The sequence below is a fragment of the Pseudorasbora parva genome, chromosome 3 (genome assembly GCF_024679245.1).
Source record: "Pseudorasbora parva isolate DD20220531a chromosome 3, ASM2467924v1, whole genome shotgun sequence".
Lineage (NCBI taxonomy): Eukaryota > Metazoa > Chordata > Actinopteri > Cypriniformes > Gobionidae > Pseudorasbora > Pseudorasbora parva.
In genome coordinates, this window is record NC_090174.1 from 42,742,688 (window position 1) to 42,770,363 (window position 27,676).

The 27,676-nt window shown below is 37.7% G+C and overlaps 2 protein-coding genes across 16 annotated transcripts in view; one reads left to right on the forward strand and one right to left on the reverse strand.

The window, feature by feature from the left end:
* tango2 (transport and golgi organization 2 homolog (Drosophila)) overlaps window positions 1–8,943 on the reverse strand; it is a 34,492-nt gene extending 25,549 nt beyond the window's left edge. For both annotated transcript variants that reach the window (XM_067438961.1, XM_067438960.1), the window contains exons 1-2: window positions 8,837–8,943; window positions 7,749–7,868 (exon numbers count right to left, since the gene is read on the reverse strand). In XM_067438961.1, the coding sequence (XP_067295062.1) occupies window positions 7,749–7,804 (56 nt within the window). In that variant the 5' untranslated portion in view covers window positions 7,805–7,868; window positions 8,837–8,943. The remainder of the gene's footprint in view (window positions 1–7,748; window positions 7,869–8,836) is intronic.
* Window positions 8,944–9,559: 616 nt separating this feature from the next.
* The window catches only part of arvcfb (ARVCF delta catenin family member b), a 280,305-nt gene continuing 262,188 nt past the window's right edge, over window positions 9,560–27,676 (forward strand). For 6 of the 14 annotated variants that reach the window (XM_067438971.1, XM_067438979.1, XM_067438972.1 and 3 more), the window contains exon 1: window positions 9,562–9,865. The gene's annotated coding sequence lies outside the window, so the exon portion shown is untranslated. Of the gene's footprint in view, window positions 9,866–27,676 lie in introns of all 14 variants that reach the window. The other 8 variants (XM_067438969.1, XM_067438973.1, XM_067438970.1 and 5 more) reach the window with 3 other exon arrangements.

The following is a 27,676-nucleotide window of genomic DNA, read 5'->3' on the forward strand; positions in this document are numbered from 1 at the left end:
AGGTTAAATTAGGCTACGTAACAGTAGCACACCTGGTCGCTTAATGCAGTTCAGGAGTTTTCTTTGTTGTGCCTTTCTCATTTTGCTGTTTGCATTATGGTAACATCAGTTATTTTGTGTTTGCTATGAGAGGGAGCTTCACCTCTACTCCACATTAATGTGTTGGTATAATATGACGATTAGAAATTAGACTCCACAGAAATGGAAACTATACTACAGGTAGCCCTAATACACATTAAATGTAGTCACACAATCCTGATAACATTAACAGTTTGGAAAAGTATAATTTGCAGTTTGACGTGATATGATAAACGATCGTTAGATTAATCATCGCGATGTATTGCAATGCTTTTTTCTCCTTAGTTGGTCAGAACAAAAGAGGATGAGCTACTCACTTGTTCAGATGACATTCTTATGTCGGTCATACTTTCAAGTAAAGTCTGTGATTGTGAATGACAGTATCCACACCGGGTGACTGACAGCGCTTCTCCTGACAGATGCACATTTGATTCCTCCGCGCTGTGCCGACCAGGGCACTACTCGCGTAGCGTTGATAATTCTGCGAATAACTGCAATTGCAGTTTTCAAACAGAGATGGCGACAAAGAGGAAAAACTACGGACTGCAGCTTTAATAATGTAGAAGACTTTATTGTCACTTTGGATCAATTTCATTCAACCTTGCTATGCTAAATATAAGTATAACTTATACTACTACCAAAAAAAAAAAAAAAAAACCTTTACTGACTCCAACCTTTTGAGAGGTACTCAAATTGTGGAAGTAAAATGGGTTGAGAACAGCAATATTTTAACATTAAAATAATGGCACACCACACCTATAAAGGTCAAGTATAGTGTATTTCAAACTAATTATTTATGTCATGAATTGCATTGCACTCACACACTTTCACTTTCTTAAACTTTTACATATGCACATAGAGTCCTAAAGTTCAGTGTTTGGCCTATGGTTCATGTTAGTTTGAAGGCAGCAGGTCATCACACATGATCAACAAATAATCATATTTTTTACATCCACGTCATCAAAAAATAAGAAATGTTCACTATGCCACTGCTAAACTGTCAAAGGTAGGAGCTTTAGATGATTCAAAACGGAATAAAGCTTGTCAGCTGTAGGTTTTACTGTGTCTCTAATAGCTCAATACAATACTAGCAGAAACTAAATTTACAAGTAGTTCTGAGTATTATCAAAATGATTATAGCTTAAATTTTCAGACTGCGCTGTGACTTTTAACATCTCTGGCAGGTTCCATCTGTTTCAAAGATAAAATATTAGAGCTAAGTGGATCAATTTTAGCGAAATCAAAGTCATCATGGCCTTATATAAATAAACTGACACAGACTTCCGGCCTGTTTTCTCTCAAAGGGATTTCAAAGCTGCTAGTTGTAAATGCAAGGTCAGAGGTTAACACGATGAAGATAAAATGGTTCCAAAAAGAGGCGTTTATTCCCGCCAACCATGTGTGATGGGAGGCAGGTTGGTTTTGAACTGTAATGAACTTTGCAATAATTGCACACTTCTTCTGGGTACTGACGCAGAAACCCTCATTAATCTTAAATGCATTTCTGTTTTTAAGCTGGATTAATGCAACTGACCTGAATGGGGTGAATCATAGAGCTAGAGGGCTAATGATAGAGTTTTTTGTGCCAAATTGTATCCTCTGTCGGTAAAATACGCTCAAGAGGTCAGCGGTAATGATATGACATTACAGTTGTAGCCTACAGTATGTCAGTGTTTTCTCAATCTTTTTATCCACATACCCCATCAATAAGGTTCCAGTACCATCATCAACATCAAACTTGAAATTAGGGATAGGAATATGTGAAACTACATATTTTCAAATCAAGCAGTCAGTTGGTTACCTGAGCAACATGGTGAACAATCGGTCATGAAAACCCTGCATAATTATTAGGATGGTTTTGGCATTCTTGACATTCAAGATGCATTCTTGGTTTTAAAAACATAGAAAGCGTAAGAAAACAGACACAATGCAGTGTCTCAATGTACATTTTGGTCTATTAAGATGGACTATAAATTGACATTTGGGAGGACTGGAGGGCACCTAGTCTAAACAAAGACGTAGTTTGATGACGCCAAGTGTGAGCGCAGTATCTTGGCACATGTGGTCTTCACCTCACAGCCGGTGGAAAATAGGACTCAGGCAGAAATCATGTTTATGGATGCGGTTATTAACATTACTGTAGCGTAAAGCAGAGCAGGACTGAGTGTTGTGGGGCTGAGCACGGCCGCTGGAGTGATTGTTATACAAACACACGGCTCGCGAGTACCGGGACTTTTATTATGACGGGACGGGACACAGTCGCCAGGCGCGTGCACTTCCGCTTTTTCCGGTCACAAGGTAAAGCAGCTCTGTTTGTCATTTTAGATACAGTTAAATGTGTTTAAAATTATGTCATGACGTATCTCTGTGCGTTTACTCGGCACTGCTGTGACATGTTCACACTGCTAAGAGAAAAACGCTTCTGCAGAATAAAACCGAGGGTAGCGCAGTTTTGTGACGAAATTGTCAGGCCCGGGTCATTGGTTAAAATAGCAATTTTCTCACAATTTACAAATAGTTGGAAACATTTGGGATATTGTAAGTGCTCAACTGAACAAAATATATAACACTGGCCTAGTGGTTTTGGGATATTTTACTGCAAAAATGCTACATAGTGCACCTTTAAAGGGGGGGTGAAATGCTGTTTCATGCATACTGATCTTTTTACACTGTTAAAGACATGGAATCCCATACTAAACATAGACAAAGTTTCAAAAGTTAAGGTGGACGTTTGATGGGAGTATTTCTTTGTCAAAAATACTACTTCCGGTTAGTCATAAGTTTCGGCAAGTTTTTTGAGATCATGCGTCCCCATTGACGTTAATGGGGGCGGAATTTCCTTGTATGGGCCTTACGGACAATTCTACCGGAAGCGCGTGAGAGAGAGAGAGGGAGAGAGCGAAAGCAACAGCCTACGCCCATCAAAGCGGGGCTTGTAGGATGCTGGACAGGTGACAATTACACATAGCACATAACAATGTCACCAAAAAAGTGGGTTTTTGGTTGCCAGACCAAGACAGTCCTGCACAGATTCGCCAAAAACCCCGCGTTAAGGCAACAGTGGATGTAATTTGCTTTTCCGGATCAGCAACTGAGTTGCGCGAATGTTTATATCTGTTCGCTGCATTTCGGTGCCGACTGTTTCATAAACAAGGCCCAGCTCGACGCCGAATTTTCCCAATCGCCTAATGCTGAAGGATGGAGCAGTCCCAACGTTAGAAGGGTGAGTGAGACTGCTTTTAGTCCGCTTACTGTCTACACAAACCACGCGTAAACACACAAACACACGTGCACAACTGCACTTCCCACATGTACACCTTCAAAGACAAAAATACGACGATATAATTCAAGTATAAATATGTAAATAACACAAGCCGCTAAGCATATTATATAGTTAGTGTATAACTTGTAACTTACCACATACAGACGTCCTGCTCTAGTCGTTTTTGCTGCTGCTCCTGTTCAACTGCAGCCTCTGGGTCTGATTCCGGATCATAGATGTATGGCTGTATCTGATTAAAAGCCATATTTTTATTTTGAATAAAGTTTTTTTCCGCTGTTAGGGATGACGCTCGACTCAACACACAGCGCGCTGCTGCACACGTCATTATTTAGCTCCGCTCACACGACACGCCCCCACCCGCTCGGCTTTTTTCGGAAAGACTCGGAACAGCGCATCTTTCTTATATAATTATTAAAAAAATAAAAACTTTTCGGAGATATGCAGGATGCAATGCTACTCTATAGGTACTCAAGATTGACATGACACTGACTGAAACTGAGTGTTTCACCCCCCCTTTAAGCAAGGATGCATTAACATGTTTTACACAATGCTACAATACAAAAAAATCCTGAGATCCTGAACTAATTATTTAAAACTTTAAACAGCTTTAATGTTACAAGTGACAATTCTGTTTTATAGGTATACCAATACACAAACTGAAATTCACTGTAAATACCTCCTAGATCTGCTGAAGTACCCTCTAAGGTATACATACCCCTTGTTGGGAATCTGCTAAGTGGAACAAAGAAAGTTGCTAGGTTACAGGAGGCAAAACAAGCAGAAGTATAGTCTAGAAACTATATAATACTGTTTACCCATTTACCCGATCCTAATTATAGAACATCTCTGTTTTGTACACAAGGTGATGCTACCCTAAATCATAGGAACCAATGCAGCGCAAGACAACCTTCAAGCAACAGCATCATTGATTAGATTGTACATCCTGGGTTGAGTCATCTGTGACGCTAAACCACTGTGACTGACTCAATATTAGATAATCAAATTACAGCTTTCTGGGCGATAATCCTGATTAGCGTAGCATGTTACAATCTGACAGTATTAATGGAGGTAACCTCTCTGTAGTGAAGGGGAATCAGGACATAGATTACTAGTACGTGCAAATTGATACGGTACACATGATTCAGAGATCACCAGGCTTTTGAAAAAGAAAAGACTGACTCTCTTTAGAGACGATTCACATTCAGCAAACCCTGACCTAGAGGCTTTTCCTTTAGAGACTGAGAGCTTAAAACAGTGGTAGAGGTCATCGAGACCCGCTTGATCCACACTATTGTTTTCCTACACAGTCACCGCTATTATGGCATTTTACGTTGAGTGCACAACACAAATTAGAGATATAGACTAAATGGCATGGTAAAATGAAGTAACCTGGGATTGTCTTGTCACGATACCAAAATTATGACTTCGATACGATACCAGACTAAAATATCTCGATACCGATACTAAATCGATACCACGGTAAAAAATTAATAAATTAAAAAAAACAGTACAAGTAATTGACTTATATGACAACATAACTTATTGTTCATTGTTTTATTTATTTTTTGCTAAAAATGAACTTGGCTAGCATGTTCCTGCCTTGATTTTTGATTATTCCCTCCTCTTATTGCTAGAATAACTGCAAGAACATCCTTACAGAGATCACATTATCAATCATGTTATCATTCACTAACCTTTGACTTCTGAACAGGTTGGGATGACCAAAATTTTATTTCATGATATGAGTAATTTCATTTTTTTTTTTAAATGTAATTTTATAATTATAATATAGATTTTTAATTGTATCTTTGTTTTTTAAAATAAGCAAAAAATGCAAATTACAAACAATATGACAATAACTGTGCTTTATTTTTCAGCTACATTAGGTCTATTTAACAGTAAGTCAAGAAAGAAATTAAATGATATGAATTAAATAAAACTGCTTAGTCTTCACTCTATAATTTAACTATACACTGATACATATATTTTAGTTATTTAGCCAAGCATGTAGTGGTTTTCTATTTTTAATTGTTGTTTGATTAATCACAGAAGAATAGGTCTGGCTTAAGACCTGCACGGATCTCATTACCTCAACTGTACACATTCACTAAAGACAGGTGTTTACCTGAATACTCGCCAGACCATGCATTTTTTTGACCATTCAAACCCAAACAATAATCCACAAGAGAACTGAATCGTGATCGCATTTTGCCTGAATCCGTGAAAGGCGTTTGTGTGCGCTTCAGGTCAGAGTCTGGCTCGAGCATATCCTGCGCCGCGCCGCATCATGCACGCAGATTTCCTTTGCTTTCTTTGCCATGCGCTGCGCGTATTTAACTCTTCTACTTCCAATGTTTAGTGAATGGCTGAAGCACAGCTCACACACACGTCCTGGCACCTGCTGTCACACATCGGCGCAAATTAAGAAATACAGCACATATTAGCGCTGTCCTCCTTAAAGGCCCACTGAAATCAAAATTTAAGTTGTTTAGCTTTTAGTATGACTGTGTTAGCCTTAAAGTTATGAATAAGCTGGCATGTTCCAAAACTATGACAAAATTTGCATTTAGGAGATATAAGTATTCAAAAATTACAGTCTCTCAATTCCCTTAAAACGAATCTCAGATTTTGATGACATCATCGCAGACTTCTAGCCTGACAAGCCAGACCCACATCAATATGTTTGGTCTGGAAACTCACCATAGACAGGGCTCAATCCGACGGGCGGGATAAACGGTTGTCTTTCAAACTCCCTCTGCACACGATAGGATAGCGCTACACCAACCAGAGCAACGAAGGTGAAACAGATTAAACATTCGCCGTATCCGGTCGGCTAAACTCCGTACACATCTTCCCTTTTTAAGAATGACTTCAGTGCCGTTCTTTGTTCTTTTCTCAGAGAAAAGCTTAACTCCAAGTCTTCCAGAATCGCAGTGAAAGCTGATTCGAAAGACCGCCGCCGTTCGCCAGTTTCTGTTTACTAGAAGCACGCAAACGCAACTCGGCCGTCGTCATTATGGCCCCGCCCGCCGACTCTATACATGATGTGAGTGGCCCGTCCAGATTGTGAGGAATACAGCTCAGAAGGGTATTGAGAGTTGCTAGACGACACTTGCGGGCAGATTAAATTTGCTGCCGCTCGGGTGCTTCTAGATTTCTAGGCTAGCAGACTTCACCTTCTCGTCAAAACTTCTGTCCAATCAAAATGCTCTCTAGAATCTAAAGCCCGCCCCCTACGCTGCTGAAGCTGCGGCTGAAATCAGTTAGTTGTTAACTAGGCATGTGCCGATATCAATTTTTCATGTTGAGATTAATTGCTGAAGTTTTATCACGATATACAATATTATCATGATATTGAAATATGTTGCAAAAAAAAGTGTTGCCATAGCATAACAGCTTTAAGAACTATTTTTGTAATAACTGAATGTTTAATACAATAGTGCATCAAAAAATAATACAGCTCTGGAAAAAAAATTAAGAGACTTAACATTTTATTAACTTAACATTGAGAAACAATGAGAAATCAATGTTAAGTGGTCTCTTGATTTTTTTCAGAGCTGTAAAAGTACAATTTTCAAACAGATTAAAGTGCAAAAGAATTAGGCTATAAAGAACAACAGGTAGGCTAACAAATAAGGTCTCATTATTTAATGCATTAACTAAGATTGAGCAACAGCTACATTTGGTACAGAAAGTATAACGTTTTTGGTAATGTTAGTTAAGAAATACTGATCATTGTTAGTTTTATCTTAGGTCCATAAAAAGTTATTTTGATTTGATTGTAATGTTATTAAACAGTAACTAAGAAATTAGTTTGGCTGGCATCCAGGCTAGAGTATAAGAGACTTCTTTCAAAAATATATTTTTGAAAATCTTACAAGCCACACTTTTGAAAGTGTAAAAACAGTAAAACTAAATTTTACATTTTTATACATCACATAAATTAACATTATTTATGACAAACGTAATAATAAAAGCTGTTTTATTGTAAGATTTATTGTTACGATCATATGACCAGCTGAATAATACCCCCTCTTTTCCTTGACACTTTTGCCAGTGGAATAAATTTCACATTCCACTCTGAAAAATGAATCATAGCTCACTGTGTGCATTTATATAATGTCATGGGTAACTGAAACTTTTGTTTAGCAACCGATGGACAGTGTCGAGTGCACAGTTAAAATCTAAAATAAGGGCCAACATGTTTACTTTGGTTTAGATGTACTTGAACACTTTATACTATTATTAAAATGTATACAAATCTTTGTGTGTGTGTGTTTTTACCGTATCAAGCAACACCTTGTTCCCACACATGTGCAAGAACTTTTCACATCCCTATTTGTATTTAACACATATAAAGTAAAGCTTCTGGGAACAGGTGCACTACCTGTAGGCATTTTTGGATGCAGGGCGAGGGTCAAACTTCAAGAAGATGATGCACATGAGGAGGTCACTGATGGCAGGAGTTTTCAATCACAGTGAGGTTAGAGCAGGGACATGCTAGGTGCTAGAGGGAAAGATAGAAGAGAGAGTTAGACAATGGATTTTGGATAAGAGACAAAAGCCATGCTAGTAAGCCAGAGGAAAACTTTGGAGGTTATCAATCAAACATTATTCCCTCAACAATTATCAGGTAAAACTTCAATCTAAAGATGAATAAAATGTATTTATTTTTAATTATTTTTATGTATTACTTTATTTAACCAGGTGAAGTCCCATTGAAATAGTCAAATATCTTTTGCAAGGGAGCCCTGGAGCAGCAATACACAAGTTACACAAAAACAAACTCAACAAACAAAACAGATTTACAGTACATGCTAAACAATTTAAAATAAAAACCTAAAAAGGTCTTTTTAAGGGAAATAAAAACAGAAAGCTTTAAAACTTTTTTTTTTAAATAAAATTGCTATTGGTTAGCTTACACAGCAATTAATATAAATAAATAACACTAAAAATTGTCTCCTATTTGTCTTACAAGACATATTGAGCTGAACAGCAATGCAGCTATGAAATATACATTTTTGATGTGAAAGTAATAATTATAGTATAAGTCATAGTAGAATCCCTGAACACATCTGTCTTGTGTACGCTGTATACATGAAAACAGTCATAAACAGTCACATCACAAACCGAGTCTATCAATTTCTGTTATATTTAAACAGAATGAGCTCAGAGTAAGTTACAATAAGCGTTTTAAGATATTATTATTATTAGGTGTATAAATGTATTACGTTAGCTAGATAACTTTAAGCTGCTGTCTTTGTTTGTTCCACAGTGTGCTTTATTCATTGAGTATGATCCAGTAGGTTTAATGTCAGGCTTGTGTCACCTGAAAGAAGCTGAACTGACAGCTGGCTAGCAATAGCATAACAAGCTTGCTAACTGGTCGGATAACTTGAAGACAGCGACCTATAACAAACAACAATTTGAGTTTATGTTCTCTTTAGTTTATAACAGATATGATATGTCACTTACGGTTCCATGTGTTGTCAATGATCAGAATTCATTGTACCGGTAATGTGAAAGCTTGAGCACAGGCTAATTCTTTACTGTACAAAGGGCTAAACCAACCTCGCTTTGACGTCTGCAGAGAAATCCTGCTGTGATTGGCTGAAACTGGACCTGGACTCGACCGCCCACAGCATCGCAACTGTTTAGGGATCAGCGTTTATTTGGCTGTTCAAACACAATTCCCTAATAATCACATTTAGAAGTTGAAAGAATCCCAACCCTAACTGAACCCCGATCAGAATACTTTTGATCCTAGTAGTTTTTAACAGTTTCTGGACAATTCTAATTCAGTGAATTCAATTTAGGCTAGTTTATTAAATATTCACATATATATTCAAATATTTAATATTAATTAAAAATAGTATGTTAAACGTATACAATTATACATCTGAACAAGAATGAACTCAGCTTGCATTGTTTTTGGTCATCGATTTGAATTTCAAACAGCTGTTTAACATTAATCAATATGTAATTAAATATATTGGCAATATTTTCACCAATAAATAGGGACAACTTAAATATTTCCCCCCAAACTATACTGAAATCATTTTATTAAGACATTTCAAATAATTTATTTAATTATTTATTTATTTTGCTGCAGGGTTGGTCCTTAACAAGCACGGATTTGTCTTTTTAAAAACGTTGCAATATCTCTGAAGAGTCTGTATCAGAAAGATAGCTCTGTCCTCAGCGCACTTGTAGGCTAGTAGTGCAGCCTCGGAAGAATCCAATAACACTGACAGGGTTTTTGTTGTCTCTCCGATGGAAAACACCGTGGCGTTTTACACGTCGATTATTTACATTTACGACGAGACATGTCCTTTGAATAATATCAAGGCTGATTCGAAAAAGTAAGCAGTGAGTTTTCTCGCGGAGATGCGTGAGGCTATTCGTGGATTCATCCACTGATACTGTTGACAAGTTGAACGAGTGTGTGTGCTGCTGCTGCTGCTGCTGCTGTCCCTACACAACTCACTCACACAGAGGAGGCAGGTAAGATTACTCGTTCTTTTGCGCCGCTGTATTCTTTATCTATGATCATTTAAACTCGACATTTAGAAACTTATTTCACAAACCCAATAGGTTTTATGTGTATATGTGTACGCGCATCTCAACTGATCTAGCGATTCGCTTAGGCTATACTGTCTATCGATTGAGAGCAGTTGTTCATTACAGATAGGCTACATTCCATTTTTTTTGGTTTTGTTCGTTTGTAGCCTATATATATCATTAGGAATTCATAATAGTTTACTTTCAAGCATTTGATTTGATCAATCACTTAATTGGCTACAATTGGTATTTTTCTGCGTTGTTTTGAGGCAGCGCGTCATATGATTTATAGTAACACGCGCGCTCGTGAAATGCAGCCCTTTAATTTGACCGTGGTCGATTATGATTACGATGAACGAGTTTATCAGTGTTCTTACACTCAAAGCATACAATTAAAGGCAATTATTTGTAATTATACGAACAACGGTATATAAAGTGTTTCTGTTTTTACTCATGAGAACTGAAAGGCATTTTATGGCGTTGGCATATGTCAGAAAGGGGACTCCTGGTGTCACTGCATATGGCGCGATTTCAGTTGTAGCAAAAGATTCTACTAGAAGAGTTGTTCGGTTTGATAGCACACTCTTTTATTTAAATGCATTAGCTTAAATTGTAAAAAACATGGACTTGGCAAGTGTTTTCATGGGGATCGCCCCGTCTTGTTAAAATGGCATGTTTAAATGGAATATTTCGCATCTTTTGGATGAATCCCAACAGCTCCACATTGACATTACTTTTTCCCCTAATGGGAATTTTCGCTTGTGACATTGTATGCTATTTAAGTAGACATAAAGGTTCCACACTGATCATACTGTAGCCTGCATTAGTAATTAATCATGGGTAAGTTTCAAAACTTCGTTTTACATTTTAAAACGGTAAACGAAAAAGAAGAACTGTCTTATTTGCATATTCATGAGGTCAGTATTGATTGGACGAACACAGCCTACGACTTGCGCGCGACCTGTTTTGGTTTGCTAGAAAGTGAAATGTTGACGCCGAAAGAATCAAACGTCGTTTGGAAGTTTCTGCTACTGTACAAGACGTATGAATTTTAATGAGGTAAGCAATCTTTAGTTTATGATTTGGTAGCTAATGTTAAACAGCTCACTGTAACCGGAATATTTTACACTAACGTTATATACCGACACTGCAATTCGATGTTAAGGGATTCACAACTGTAAGGTTCACAACACGAACGATACTATAACTATAATGGCAACTATACTGAATATTAGCGTCCACACCAATGGACAATAACGCTATGTTTATAATAAACGTACGTGTGTATATTGTTTAACACATTTGCAGCGCGCGCTTTAAACGCACGTGAATTTTGATTGGCTGTCAATGTTTTATTATCGTTCGCCGGCTGAAAATTGCTGTGATTCCATATCGCTGTTAAAGGGGTTAAATGTAGTGTAGAGTAGAAATCAGCTGACGTGAGGTATTATTTCATATTATAAATTAATAATAATATAAGTAACTGGCATTATCAATTATGATGTATACTTTTATGATCCGTTTTTTGTTTAAGGATATGCTTTTTTTTGATAATCAAAGTGCAAATCAGATTAGACTGGGTGAGTGGGCAAGCCTCATAATTAATTATTCCTTCATCCTTAGGCTTGATGTGATGTATATCTATCTGTGCAACTTTGCTTGTTGACTAAGTTAATTAACATTCAACTTGACTTTCACTTTGCTTGTTTTATTGGCAAGGCTCAGTGTCATATTGATAACATGTTAACACAATTCAGTGATCTATTTAAGTTTTTATGTTCTTTAAAAACTCTTTTACCCCAGTTGAGATTTGGCGCTTGTTAAATTAGGCAGTGCTGTCATTCATGGCACACTGAGCAGCTTTGCTTGTCAGGAGAATTTCAGATCTACGCAAAGAGCTACCCTTTGTTCCATTTTATAATTTAAATAAGTCGTACATGTTTTTGAAAACTTTTTTTTTTAATGTGATTCAAGGATGGAGGCTGTCAAAGTCATTTTGTTTCTTCTTGCATCAGGAGGAGAGCCTTTGGTGCGTTTATAGAGATTCATTAAGCAACAAAACAGTGTTGCAGTGGGGAACGCATGCTTGTTTTTTAATGGTCTTCAGCTTTTTGCAGCTCATCATAGTGTGATGTTGCTTTAGTCAGATGGATGAGAACTGACAGAGCTGAGCTTGTGTCTGCAAAAAAAGGGCTCTCATACAGAGAAGCCAGGATGAGCCTTGGGGTGCATTCCCATTGGCTGGTAGCTTCCTGCGAAGTGGAATTCACAGGGTATTCGTCTATCTTAAGTAAGATTTCAAATAAGTGTATATTTCAGTCCGAAGGGCAGCATAAAGTGTTTGGGGATCAATTGAACAATAAATTATATTGTTTATTGGAAGTGCGTAGGTAATTTTAACTGTCAGTCACTGTTTAGACCACCAAAAGTACATGAAATTTGGTTAAATGATAGAGTTGAGGGTCCAGAATTTTGAATCAACCTAAATCTAATTTTTTGTCTTTTTTTTGCAGTAGTTTATTATTGGTATAAATTGACTGTCAATGTCAACAATTGTTGTGCTGCTTACAATATCTGTAACCTATATGAGATAATTTTATATTAGTTTTTAACATTAATATTGATTTGCTGATGTCCTCTGTTTCATGTGTATATGTTGCAGAGACTTCTAGTTCTATATCTATATTTTATTTTGCCTGGGTGGTCAGTTGCCTTTGGGCTGCATATAATGAGAGGGATTGTGTGTAGGAACTCTTCATAAAGTGAGTTTTATTTGATCAACTTTTCATATCTCACTTTTAGAATATGGAAATCATTGTGAAGTTTTAGAGTTTGAGCTACTTTGATGGATGAGTCTCTCTAAAGCTTCTCTTTTTCTCTTGCCATCTCTTTTTTTATGATCATCTTTGGCCTTGACTGTTAGGCCCCTGTTCTTTGAAACAATAACTATGGAATGTACGTTCCCCAGCCTGCCTGGATCTCATGTTATATGTTAATGAAGTGTCTTCATTATGTAAGCTATTCTTTTACTGAATCTCAATTCAGACCTGGTTCTGCGACGTACACACATACACTAAGGCTTTGTTCACAGTTTGAGTTTACAGAAAACCATTTTGGTTTTCAAATCTGATCTTTAGGTCTGTTGGTTCTTATACTGTCATTTTACATGATCTTATTTGCTTGTTTAGACAGTGTGCTTTCTATCCGGTGTGCCTGCATTGGTTGCTATAGTAATGATGTTAGCGTCAGCGCTATGCCGAGAGTATGCAAAGGTAAAACAGAAAACTGCTCATGTTCATCATGACAGCTCACCACCACAGTGCTGAACTCACGAGATGCATGAGAGAACATAAGCGATGGAGGCATTTTGCACACTCATGCACATATGGTGTCTAAAACCACTGACTCGTACGCTCGTCCACTATTCACTGCATAGTGAATATTACACAGGGAGCAAAGAATTTGTGTATTCTAAATGCTCAATATTGCACACTTTGAATGATAAAAAAAATTGCGACTTGAAAATGATTTGATCATTTAGACTGTGATGCGTTACAATAATATATTTTTTTTCATAAAATAGATGTAGTTTCTAATGTGACTCTGTTCTTTCAGCTTTTCTTGTATTATATATATATATATATATATATATATATATATATATATATATATATATATATATATATATATATATATATATAATTATATTATATGATGTGAGGAACAGTGATGGAAAATGTGCCAAATGTAAGCTAATCATATAACAATTACTTCATTGTTATACAAACATTGTGATTTTCTGATTTAGTCCAATGGATGATAACGGTGAACAGTTTTGTTTGACCACCTTTGAGCAAAACGGCCATATATGATGAAGAAGGGACAGTGAGAGGTTTCCCTGTGAGGGTGAATGACTCTTTATGGCCACACACCTGCTTGATGGCTCTGCTTGTTCCGTCTCTCCCAGGCCATTTGGTATGCTGCAAAAACCAACGACTGGGCGATGCTGACTCTCCTTGGCACAGTTTGTGGCACCTGCTCTGAATAATCCTTCCTGATAAATAGCTTTTTTTGGTGGCATTTCAGAGCAGATACTCAATGCTTTTTTTTGTCCTAAATATCATTAATCTAGGTTTATCAACTCATAAATCATGTAAAAGAGTTTGTACACGTTTTCAGTGAGCAGGAAATTAGTATGTAGAGCACACATTTCTTTTGTTTGTGCTGCTGTGGGACTGTTTGTTTGATTGAGAAGGTCTAACAAATGTCAGGCCCACTTCAGGTTGAGGAATGGTGCGGGCATAAATTCTGCTGAGAGTTTTCATTGCTCGTGCAATGGTCAAAGGTAGGCTGTTTTAAGATTTTATATCATCAGCATGACAATGCATCAGAAATTAAGCCTAGCTTTCAAGCTTTCTTTGAATGCTGTCAGTTCAACTGTGTAGATTTTTTTTATTTAACAATATTCTAAAAAATGTAACCCCCATTGTGATACTTAGTGTATCTTAGTAGATCAAGTTAATGCTTTATCGGGTTAATGCTTTATCCTGTGTCTTAGAAATTAGATGTAAAATTATTTGTATCTCTGCTAAAAGGGCATTGGCTTCCTTCAGTCCAAAGTTGGTTTGAAAAAGTGTCGCACATTAGTTTCTTTATTATTCTGTGTACAGTGTATGATAAATTATTTTCTTTACATATAAAATTTACATTTTAGGTTATTAGAATCATCAATTTTGTTAGTGTTTTTTTTTTTTTTTAAACTGAGGCTAGCGTATTTTTCCAATTGTTTTCAAAGGGAGCCTTGGGTTTTTAAAACACCAGCAGCGTGACGAGGTGCTAAGCACTAGACGTTTTTTTTACTGGTCGGCGATTCGCCAAAGAATATTTAACTTTGGGTAAAATGCAGCGTTCATCATCACTGTCATTTTTTTACCCAGTCGTCCAATCACAGTGGAGGAGGGGCGGGACAAATACAACACCACCCAACTGCCACATTCTGCTTGAACCATGTCAACAAATTAAACCAGCAAGCATAATAAATAGAACAAAATCATTTAAAACAAAGTCCAGAGCAAATAGCCTACTTTACATTGTATCTGCATTTTTATATAGAAACAAACAATCTGTAAAATTAGATTCTAATCGAGCTAAGTGTCTCAACTGAAAAAAACACTACGCTGCCGAAACGCACCCAGAGCTAAAGTGCGTCTTTTTTTTGTTTTGTTGCAGTGTTACCAAAATTCTTATGTTTTTTTTTAAATCAAGTGCCCCCCCCCCCCCACACACACACACACTGGCACTTTTTTCAGTGAAATCACAATACAAATAATGGCATACAAATAATTGCAGTTGTTTCTGAATATTAAGCTGGTACAGAAGAAAATAGAAAATATTGAAAGTGGATCTTTAATCAAGTGATGGGTTTATTGGAGTTAAGATTTTCAGGTTTTGTTCATTTTGAACACATACAAATAAAATGTCCCTCGTTAGCTGTTGAGTGACGGGAAGCCGCTTCATTTGATGCCTTTGAGTGTTACTAATGAACATGCTTCAGATTGTTGTTTTTCACCATGGGCCTTCCCGCAATAGCACAAAATCTGCCTTTGCCTTTCCGGAACTAGATATGATGGTGGATGTATTTGACATTAATCTGATTATGTAATTTATTGACTCAGTGGTGTCTTGTGGTTAAAGGGGTCATATGATGGTTCTAAAAATGCTATTTTGTGTATTTGGTTTAATGTGATGCGTTTAGGTGGGTTTAGGTTGAAAAATGTCATTTTACAATCTGTACATTTATTGTTGCTCCTCTATGCTCCTCTTTTCTGAAACGCGGCAGATTTTGAAAAACTCATTGTTGTGAAAAGTGCGGTGTGCTCTGATTGGCCAGCGGTCCAGTGCATTGTGATTTGCATGTGACAAATGTCACCACCCTTATCATACTTGGAACATTAGCTCCCAAAGCAAAGCAATATTGAAAGATGATCATGTCGGTCCTACGGTATCAATTTAAAGATGACCAAGCTGATTGATCTGTTACACGCTTGCAACGTTGAAAGTATAAGTTTGCAGTTGTTATCGTGGAAACGGCCTGTACTTACTCACCCATGTGCTAGAAACAGTCCTCCAAAAATGCGCAGTACACAGTCAAATATTTTGGGTTTTACTGTTCTGGAACATAGCTGTAACTAAAGCTTAGCCACTGTTTTCTAATTGTTCCCTCCTTTGGAAGGCCAAACAAAGTACTTTGGCTTTTGCAATGAAAAACAGAGCATCTACATGCATGTCACCGGCGATAACAAAACTACAGCAAGAATAAAAGAGACTCCTCCTATCTTTGCGTATTTGGGCAGTGTTATGAAACTGCCCCAAAGACTAACGTAGAGATTTGGGGGTATGTTGGAATGAAGCTTTTTAGGAAGTTGTGGCTGGGCCTTAACTTTTACAAAGAATATATATTGGGTTTGAGACTTTGAGCTTTGTATCTCTGCAGATCTTATACATGCACAAACAACACAATAAAGAGAAAGGAAAACAAGAAATGGCATTGTAAGACCCCTTTAAACTATAAGATAATACAGAGAGATTCTTTAAAACTGCATCAGGCAATCATTTGATATTGCTGGTGTCTTCTTTTCTATTCAAAATAATACTGCTGTGAAGAGCATTGTCATTTTAGACTTCCCCTGCTTCACAGACTCACAGTTCTGCTCTTGCACGGCAAAGTCAGCATCCATCTGTCCTCACGTTCTCGTATGAATGATATTGGATAACATTTTAACTCCTGTGTTTGGGCTGCACCCAACTAATCCTCTTTTCCCAATCCCTTCTGCTCCGCACTGTGCTGGGACAAGGGCTTGATTTATGAAAATGTGATCTGGTGGAAATTTCCAGTCATTTCCCAATGCCCTTCTCATTTCCCAACCCTTTCTCCCGTCACTTGCTTCACATCCTACTTGGCTGAGGAGACGCTTCCTGTCATACTTGACCCTGTTCCAGTGACACCGTCCAAGCAGGCTGGTGGGACTTGTCCTGTGGTGGATGTCATGGTGTGTGTGGATTAACCCTGGCTTGATTATGTCCAGGGATAAGAGCTGCTTAATTGTAATCACTGGAACATCCAGGCAGGTTAAACACTGCACTGTGTGCCTCAGGACAGGAACTAAATAGCTGATGCTATATAGTTTACCTGGCTATGCCAGAGAGCATCTGCAGAGTCACTGGCATATTTGTGCAAAGGGCTGATATTTTAGGATGGGTGAAGTTTGGAATGATCATTTTGTTCATAGTTTGTTTTCGGTCTACATGATAATGTTAAACTGATAATCACAATTATTTTGCTCAAATTATAATCATCATGATGTTTGTTTTAGATGTGTCATTTTAGAAATTTTCTTTTTACATTTCATCAGAATTATTGTATTTTCATACGGACAAATCCAGAGAACATTAACTTGATTTGTTCTTTTTCATATAAATGAATCAACACTCCACATTATGAAAACGGTTATATTTCTCACCATAAACCAGTGAAATTCCTGGTTTAATGTTTTTCTATTAAAACAACAACATAAATGACTTTTTGTATAGTCTAGAATTCATCTTCAGATGTATTACCTCGCTGAGGTTTCCTTGCAGAATTAGTTATCTGCATTAAATGACTGCGTGAAAGAAATCTGACTGGTTGTATTACACAAAATACAGCAGTAGAGAAGAGAAGATTGCTAAACTCCAATATACATGTTTGCCTGTGTTTTCAGAACATCATTGTGTTTTTTCACTCCACACGGATGCTCCGATCAGCATTTTTGGGGCCGATTACCCATCACCAAGATCATGATCTGCCGATCACACAATGGCAGGGGAATGGGAATCTTTTATCTATAATATTGCAGAGTTCGCACCATTTGTAGAAATGAAACTATCTCTAAATTAACTGTATTGAAAAAAACTTTAGAATTAGGCTAGAGTCAAGATCCTGAAGAACCACCAAGTGTTCATTTTAAAAAATTAGATAACTTGAGGCTACTGTAGGCCATCTTTCCCAAATAAAGCAGAGTAAAATAAAATTATTCCAAACAGAGGGGTTAGGAAGACCAACACACATCAGATCAGCTTAATGGGATGTAGGCTCTTAAAACACTGATTACATTTAATAATTGGCAGCTATATGTAAAACTTGTTACACCAAAACTGGCTACTGTCACAAACTAAGGACAAAACTATGGCAAGTTTTTTTTCTGTTATTATTATGAACATCTGATGCAGTTAAGGAAACAAATACATCAGATCTAAAAAATAAAATAATGTAAGCTACTGTATGCCAATGCCATCCTTTCTAAATAATAAGGGTGCTCTGATCAGGATTTCTGGAGCCGATCGCTGATCACATGAAGCAGTATCTGCCAATCTTATCACAGATACTGACCTATTTGAAGCCTTCTTTTTATCATATAGAATTATTTATAGGGAATAATTCTACAGACATTCATTCAGGGAATTGATTATTTCTGAAAATGGGGGAATTCCCCCCTTATAGACTCTTGTGTCGTCAGCATTAGATCGGTTTATGAGATCAGCCTTTTTAGAGACCGCCGACCAATCATCGCAAAGCGATTATCGGCCGATTGAGATCGGTTACCGATCGATCGGAGCACCCCTACTCTGCACATGATTGCCATGTCGGGCAGAAAATGCATCCATTTATGAGAAACTTTGATTAGGGAATTTAAACTCTTGACATCTGGCAACCGCAAGCATGAACGCTTGTTGGAGGCTTGTTACTAATGCAAGATAACGTAAATGTTAAATGAAAATAAATAACCTGTTAAACTGAGAGAAGATGTATGATTAAAATGCGATTTATCGTGCAGTCCTAGATTGTTTTGTTATTTGCATTATCTAAGGGTGCTTACACACTAACACTTTTGGTGGACACCCTGTCTTCCAAACTTGAGTTTGCATACTCAAAACGTACTCAAGTCCGCTTAAAAAGCCTGGTCTGGGGTTCGGTTCATATGAACTCCGGTATGGTTCGCTGCTGATAGGAACACAGTCATATGTCATGGCTACTAATGACATTAGCATGACAAGCCAAAGCCAGACCCAAATCAAGATGTTTGGACAGGGCTCAATCTGAGGGGCAGAATAAACGTTTGTCTTTCAAATTCCCTCTCAACGCAACTGGATAGCGCTACAACCAACCAGAGCAACGTGAAGCGGAGCTAGTTGATAATTAAACTGTTGCTGTATCCGGTCGGCTAACTCTGAACATATCTTCCCTTCTTAAGAATGACTTCAGTTTTTTTTCTGAAAGAAATGCTTAATTTCAAGTCCTACAGAGTTGCGGCCAACGCCGTTTCGAAAGACTGCTGTTCGCCAGCTTCTTTGTTTACAAATAGTACGCTGAACCTCCGCAACACCGAACCAAGCCATCATTGTGTTAAGCCCGCCCACCGACTCTATAAATGGTGATTTTTTTTTTTTTTTTTTTTTTTTTTTCAGCTTACAAGTCTATGGAGAGTTGCTAGGCTATAATGACATATTTGATGTTAAACATGTGTTTGCGTTTCACTCACTTTAATGGCGAGCATTCCTTGATGTACTGCAAGCAGAGAGCTGTACATCTCATTTCTGCTCAGGCCATCCTTAAAAATATTCTTGTTTGCCGTAACCCGACCGACCCTGTCAATTTAGGGCCGACTCAATTTTTTATTTTTTTCCCTTTTAGTCTGACCGACTTGCCGGTTGTAAATTGGCTTTAAGACCGACCAATTTCTTTTTTTACTTTTCAAACAACTAATACAACAGTAATAAAATGAATTATATTTTAGTAAGAATTATAAATGTATTAATTGCCTGGGCCATACAAACGAAGGCTACGTTCTTTCGTTTATAGAAAAACCCGTGACGTCATCTATGTTTACACTATGGTTAACGGATGTCACACTGGCCTGCACGTGCGTTCATTTCGGCTCGGCCCATACTCTCATTCACTGTAACGTTAGACTGTTAAAGCCCTTTCGGAGATTTCGCCGCATTGTGTGACAGGAGTCAGGACCATGGACACGGTACACACACCAGGCAAGTGCACTGCAGAGGGGAGGGCTTTGAGCCCCGGCCCTTTTTGAAAATGAATCAAAAGTGCCCCTCTCAACATTTATCATTACTATATTGTGGCGAATAAAACAGATTTTGAATTATGATTAATATAACAACGTGTACAAAACAGTAACAAATGGCGGAAAAGCCGTTTATCTTGTCTCTGTCAGTCTGAAATGTCGTTGTCATAACGCGTTGCTATGGGTAGCGTGTGTTCTGCTCGACCCCAGCGCGTGGTGGGAGCGGCGACACTGGTTGTAACTTGAAAAATAATGCTTTATGTATGGTTCTGTCGATGGATACACGTGCACTACAACAGCGATAATAAAAGAAAACATGGGCAAAACGGTCTATATTTGTAAACTGTGTTCAATGCATGCGAGTGCTGCCGTATGACCAGTCATTTTCGCCATCATCACTCAGTATATTCGCCAGAAGACGCGAATGAGAACCCTCTGCAGTAAGAGAAGATCTGTCTCTTTGCGCAGCGCGCGCACGTCTCATAGCGCACAAATATTGAGTTCTTTCAAGTCTTGCGTTTGAACGGATAAACTCACACAAAAAGTATGTCAACATGTCGATCTTGATGAGTATCCATCAGACAGTCTGTATATGCCTTAAGAGAACATTATACAGTTGAGAAAGACGATGCATATCTCTGTATTAGGTCTTAAAGAGGCAGTAGCCTTTACTGCTGTCTGTCAAACAAAAGATAAGGACTCACTCACTGCTCTTGATTGAATAGCTGGTTATAGCTACTTAATTAATTGAATTCATAAAAACAACTTTTTGCTTTTTAATATTCAAATGCACTAGTCTATATCACCAGATGCGTTGGTCTAGCAAGAAGTGCAAGCCACTTCAGAGACACAGATAGTTGCGTGTTCTGAGTTAACACAATCGAGCGTAAAAATAAGAAACATATCACGGGAAAATAAAACGGGAAGACAGCGGGAAAAGAGCTAAAATACGTGAGAAACCCGGAAAAAAAGGGAGGGTTGACAGCTATGAGTCAATGACAGCTAGCGGTGGTTGGACCCTTTTCTTAAAGAATGCACCTGAAATTTATGCAATAAACATGTTTTTGACAAATATTTCAATTTGTTTGTGGTCTATATAGCCTGCAATTAGCCTACATGCCCGAAGGCACGGCTTGAAGACCCAGTCAGTGATGTCACGATATGCCAATTTGTTTAAATTCATACCTACGTAATCACCATCACCAAAAATTTACTTTTTTTTTGTATTAAAATTTGAAGAAAAAAATATATAGACCTACCTACCGACCCTTTTTTTAAATTTTTTTACTGTTACTGCAAACCAAAATATTTTTAAGGATGGCCTCACCTTCAGCATTCTTTAGAACATTTGCATTACATTTGTGGTAGATAAGACGTAAGTGTAATTTCGTACTGCTTTGAAAACAATCAATAGTTCAAAAACAAAAAATATAATGATGGGTTGAGCAACACTATGCAGTTTACCTCCATCCTTTCGCTGTTGTTAAAGCAGCAGGGTAAACAGCTGCTGCTTTGACGCAAACACACTGCGGTTCGGACCCAAATAATACAATCCAAATCACAGTCCATCGAGCAATCGAGCAATGTAAAAAGCACCTTAAAAAGCTGGTCTGAAAAACATCTTCTATTATATTACTGTATTACATAATGTTGTCTGCAAAACCTTTTATTTCAAGAACAAATGTTTTAACCCTTAAACCGAAGTTTGACGCGGCTCCCATCTCTGAGCTGAGAAAAAGTGTCTTTTTTTTTTTTTTTTTTTTTTTTTAATGATGTTTGTATGCGTTGTCTCTTGGAGGAAGGGCTGTGGGAAAAGAATGTCCTAATGATCTAGACTGCTTTGTTGGAGCATGACCCAGAGCCCCAGTGTGGCACGCCTGATCTCTGCCTTTCTGAAATGGATCTTCTCTGAGCTGAGATGAGTGGAGCCACTTTTCTGCTGGCATTTGTATATCTGGCCAATAATTAGTCAAAACTTGCATTCGTGTTTTCAAGTTTTATCATTATTTATAGCAGATTTCTCCTACTTCTTGAGTACTGAATGCAATTATGATGTGAGAAATTATTTTTTGGAAAGGTTTGTTTAATTAGCAGTGCCCTGAAAACACTCTGCTCAACACTGCAAAGCCACGCTCCCTCTAACTCACCGCAGACGTGCCAGAATTGCTGGGGATTAGCTAAGACTGCATTTTGAATATATTTCAAATACCAGCTCTCCTAAAGAGGTCATTTCATAATATATTTATTTATTTTGTTAGTTAAGCTTTTTTGCGGCCTTCTTAAATGTATAAAAACAATATCTGCTAATGCTGTAAAGTGTAAACTATATAAAGAGCCCTTACTTGCGCATTACTACAATATACAGTGAGGAAAATAAGTATTTGAACACCCTGCTATTTTGCAAGTTCTCCCACTTGGAAATCATAGAGGGGTCAGAAATTGTTATCGTAGGTGCATGTCCCCTGTGAGAGACATAAACTAAAAAAAAAATCCAGAAATCACAATATATGATTTTTTTAAAGATTTATTTGTATGATACAGCTGCAAATAAGTATTTGAACACCTGTCTATCAGCAAGAATTCTGACCCTCAAAGACTCTTTAGTCTGCCTTTAAAATAGGGATGCACCGATACCATTTTTTCAGAACCGATCCGATATTAAAAATTCTGAGTTTCTGTTGATACAGATCCGATTCCAATGCAGTTTTGTTTAAAAATTATATTTAGAATTTTAAACCTTAGTGTGTTGAATTGAAAATCACTCTTTTGAGAGTTAAACACAATCAACTAAATACAGACTTCATTATAAAGAAAAACAACATAACAAAAATATATGAAATCACCATCTATAACAAAAATAGCCTACTACTAACACTTTGAGTTGGCTTTGCAGTGTTGAGCAGAGTGTTTTCAGGGCACTGCTAATTAAAGAAACCTTTCCAAAAAATAATTTCGCACATAATAATTGCATTCAGTACTCAAGAAGTAGGAGAAATCTGCTATAAAAAATGATAAAACTTGAAAACTGAAATGCAAGTTTTGATTAATTATTATCCAGATATACAAATACCAGCAGAAAATCACTCTTGTGAGTTAAACACAATCAACTAAATACAGACTTCATTATAAAGAAAAACAACACATAAAAAAATATATAAAATCACCATCAATGAAAAAAATAGCCTACTATATAGATGGTGAATAAATTATAATAGTGGATAAAATTAAGCAGCAAAAGTTACAAAATCACGAGTGCACAATAATTGTATAAAATCTAAACATTTAGTGGGGAAAAAATTAAGGAAACCACAAAAGTAAATAAGTGTAGCTGTAAATCTGGTAAAATGTTACACAAAATATATTCATGAAAAACAAGTAAATATTTTTATAGAAATAGGGCCTATATACTAAGAAATTACATTTATTTTAAATGTATAGCACATTTTTTTTAATAAGGCAGCAACATATTAAAGATTGTATAATAGGACTGCATTTATAGTGCTTTTAACAGACCCTATGGCCATCCAAAGCGCTTTACATTTTTGCCTCCCATTCATACACCAATGGCGACGTCAGCAATGTAAGGCGCCCTCCAGCTCATCAGGAGCAGCTGGGGTTAGTTGTCTTGCTCATGGACAGTTCGACACTTGGTCAGGTGGAACCGGGGATTGAACCACCAACCAGAACCACCAGAACAAGAAAGGCTATTAATAATCTTTCATAGTGCAAAAGTATTATAATATAGAGCGGCAAAAACCGCGTATGGGCATCCCGTGCGCAGGATGATGCGCTTCAAGCAACATGGAGTCACATGCTCACAGCGCGCCTCGCTCAGTCACCTCCGTCCACATTGAGAAGTTCAAAACAAGATATAGATGCGTAGTGTATCTATGCAGTATTCTTATAAGCCGTCTATTTCAACAGTTTAACATTTCAGTTACTGTGTGTGAAGAACAATACAATAACTAGTCCAGTGTTGTGATCTAACAGACACTCGGTAACTTTGCACTGTATTTTATACAATTTACTTTTTATAGATATTTTGATATATTTATTCTTCAACATAAAAAGGATATTGAATGATTTTCAGCAATGCAATGTGTAAGGCACAAATGGCATTTATAGTCCGTATCTAATTTTTTTTTAAAGGGGGGGTGAAACACTCAGTTTCAGTCAGTGTCATGTCAATCTTGAGTACCTATAGAGTAGCATTGCATCCTGCATATCTCCGAAAAGTCTTTATTTTTTTAATAATTATATAAGAAAGATGCGCTGTTCCGAGTCTTTCCGAAAAAAGCCGAGCGGGTGGGGGCGTGTCGTGTGAGCGGAGCTAAATAATGACGTGTGCAGCAGCGCGCTGTGTGTTGAGTCGAGCGTCATCCCTAACAGCGGTAAAAAAACTTTATTCAAAAAAAAAATATGGCTTTTAATCAGATACAGCCATACATCTATGATCCGGAATCAGACCCAGAGGCTGCAGTTGAACAGGAGCAGCAGCAAAAACGACTAGAGCAGGACGTCTCTATGTGGTACAAGTTATACACTAACTATATAATATGCTTAGCGGCTTGTGTTATTTACATATTTATACTTGAATTATATCGTCGTATTTTTGTCTTTGAAGGTGTACATGTGGGAAGTGCAGTTGTGCACGTGTGTTTGTGTGTTTATGCGTGGTTTGTGTAGACAATTGTAACGTTAGTAAGCGGACTGGTTTTGCACCGCAGGCTAGTGTTTACATAGAAAGACACTGAATAGTAGCGCATTTGAATGAAGAAGCGCGCTTATTTAGTTCAACATATTTCCCCCCTTTGTGTATTGTTGTTTGGAGTGCTTTTACAATACACAAACATAAAGTTACACATATAGTGGCCAGCTAAACAAATGTACACGCACTACACATCGCATGCTCCATTGATCAATTAACTATACGTGATCATGTTTGGGCTACTTGATGAGCATAGGCAAAGACACAGACATTTGAATCAGTCTTACTCACCGCCTGCGGTTCTAACGTTAGGACCTTTATCGTTGGGACTGCTCCATCCTTCAGCATTAGGCGATTGGAAAAGCCGGCGTCAAGCTGGGCCTTGTTTATGAAACAGTCGGCACCGAAATGCAGCGAACAGATATAAACATTCGCGCAACTCAGTTGCTGATCCGGAAAAGCAAATTACATCCACTGTTGCCTTAACGCGGGGTTTTTGGCGAATCTGTGCAGGACTGTCTTGGTCTGGCAACCAAAAACCCACTTTTTTGGTGACATTGTTATGTGCTATGTGTAATTGTCACCTGTCCAGCATCCTACAAACCAGCGTTTTGATGGGCATAGCCTGTTGCTTTCGCTCTCTCCCTCGCTCTCTCTCACGCGCTTCCGGTAGAATTGTCCGTAAGGCCCATACAAGGAAATTCCGCCCCCACTAACGTCAATGGGGACGCATGATCTCAAAAAACTTGCCGAAACTTATGACTAACCGGAAGTAGTATTTTTGACAAAGAAATACTCCCATCAAACGTCCACCTTAACTTTTGAAACTTTGTCTATGTTTAGTATGGGATTCCAAGTCTTTAACAGTGTAAAAAGATCAGTATGCATGAAACAGCATTTCACCCCCCCTTTAATGTCTTTTACCTTTGACAGTGTTAAACATGGTGTCACAAGGGATTATGCATGCAAATGATATGCAGATGAGGTCATGCATAGTAAAACTAGGCGTTGTAAGCTCCCTATATGGTGATTTCGGGGAGGAGACCGAGTGGAGATGCTGGCTGTGATTTATAAAGGGATTTTTGCGCTGGTTCTGGCGTATGCATGGTTTTCTAAATCAGAATTTTTTGTACGTACGTACACTTTCAGGATGAAATCTATGCAAAGTTTTAAAAAAATGAGACCCCTGAAGCACATAGCCAGGATAACCAAGGAACGGCTCTGTAAGAAGCATATCAAGGTTCTGGCGTGGCCTAGCCAGTCTCCAGACCTAAACCCAATAGAGAATCTTTGGAGGGAGCTAAAACTCTTGTGTTTCTCAGCGACAGGCCAGAAACCTGACTGATCTAGAGAAGATCTGTGTGGAGGAATGGGCCAAAATCCCTCCTACAGTGTGTTTAAAACTGGTGAAAAACTAAAGGAAACGTTTTATTTGACCTCTTGGCTACTGTACTAAATATTAACATTTGATTTTCTCAGGTGTTCAAATACTTATTTGCAGCTGTATCATACAAATAAATAGTTAAAAAATCATACATTGTGATTTTTCAGGATTTTTTTTTTAGATTATGTCTTTCACAGTGGACCTGTACCTACGATGACAATTTCTCCTCCATGATTTCTAAGTGGGAGAACTTGCAAAATAGCAGGGTTTTCAAATACTTATTTTTCTCACTGTAACAACAGAGCCCAAATTATCTTTAATTAAGTAGCTGTTTATTTTTAGATATAATAATCAACACTCATCATCACAATTATTTATACACCGTGTCTGCCATTTTCATGCTAGATTAATTTAAACATACTAAATAATCAAGACATCACACAGGTCAAGTATAGTGATGGCCGATTTTAAAACACAGCTTCCTGAAGTTTGAACCATCATGAATCAGCGTATCGAATCATAATTCGGAATTCTGCTGAAATCACAAGACTTTAGCGATCCGAACCGCTGATTCGATACACTGATTCATGATGGTTCGAAACTTTAGGAAGCGGTGTTTTGAAATTGGCCCATCACTATATAAGTTATTTCATTATTTTTTTTATACTTCATAAAATTATTCTAGATCCGTTGTAGTGAGGTAGGCTTCTAGATGAGCTTTGTAATGACGTCTTTAGTGACTTTTATGGGTCTTGAGAAAGGAAATGCTGTTGGTGTCTGGAGACACCATTCTGAGCCATTAAATTTCAACAAAAATATCTTCGTGTTCCGAAGATGAACAAAGGTCTTACGGGTGTCGAACGTATAAGAGTGAGTAATTCATGACAGAATTGTCATTTTTGGGTGAACTAACCCTTAAATTGTTTGCTTGCCGTTGCCTTTTCCCCTTTGCATAGTGCACAAACAAAACATTTTAACTGTAACATCTTATTGAAGCCCTCTTTTTCTTAAAAATCCATCTAGTGATGGAAATTTGCCTGTCTCACATTATATCAATATTTGAGGATAGTGATTTTGAATGAAAGGATGTTTACCGTATCACTCCCCTGTTGGATCTGTGGCTTCCCACTGTATTTCAGGGACATGAAGAGCTCTTGATGGCCATTGAAGTCTTTTAGCAGGAGGCAGGATTGCTGAGCTACATGCAGGTTTGCCTGAATGGTCTCATAAAGAAGCTGTCAGATAAATGCTTTTCTGCTAATGCTTAAGACTGGGCAGGAAATAAAAGGAAGCCTCTGTCAAAGGCTGGATGTGGCAGGATGAACTGCCAGCTTTCTTATCACTGTGTCTTTATGCATGTACTGGGTTCCTTGGCAAACTCTGAAGCCTGGTCCAGTGTGTGCTGAGGAGAGGGGGAAATGAAGAACGGTGGACCAGCTGGACATGAATACTAGTGGACGACTGGATTTTGAGGTGTCACATCTGTGATTTGTAAATTTCCCACTACAGGACAGTGTGTGTGCTGGTGTAAACCTGGTAAG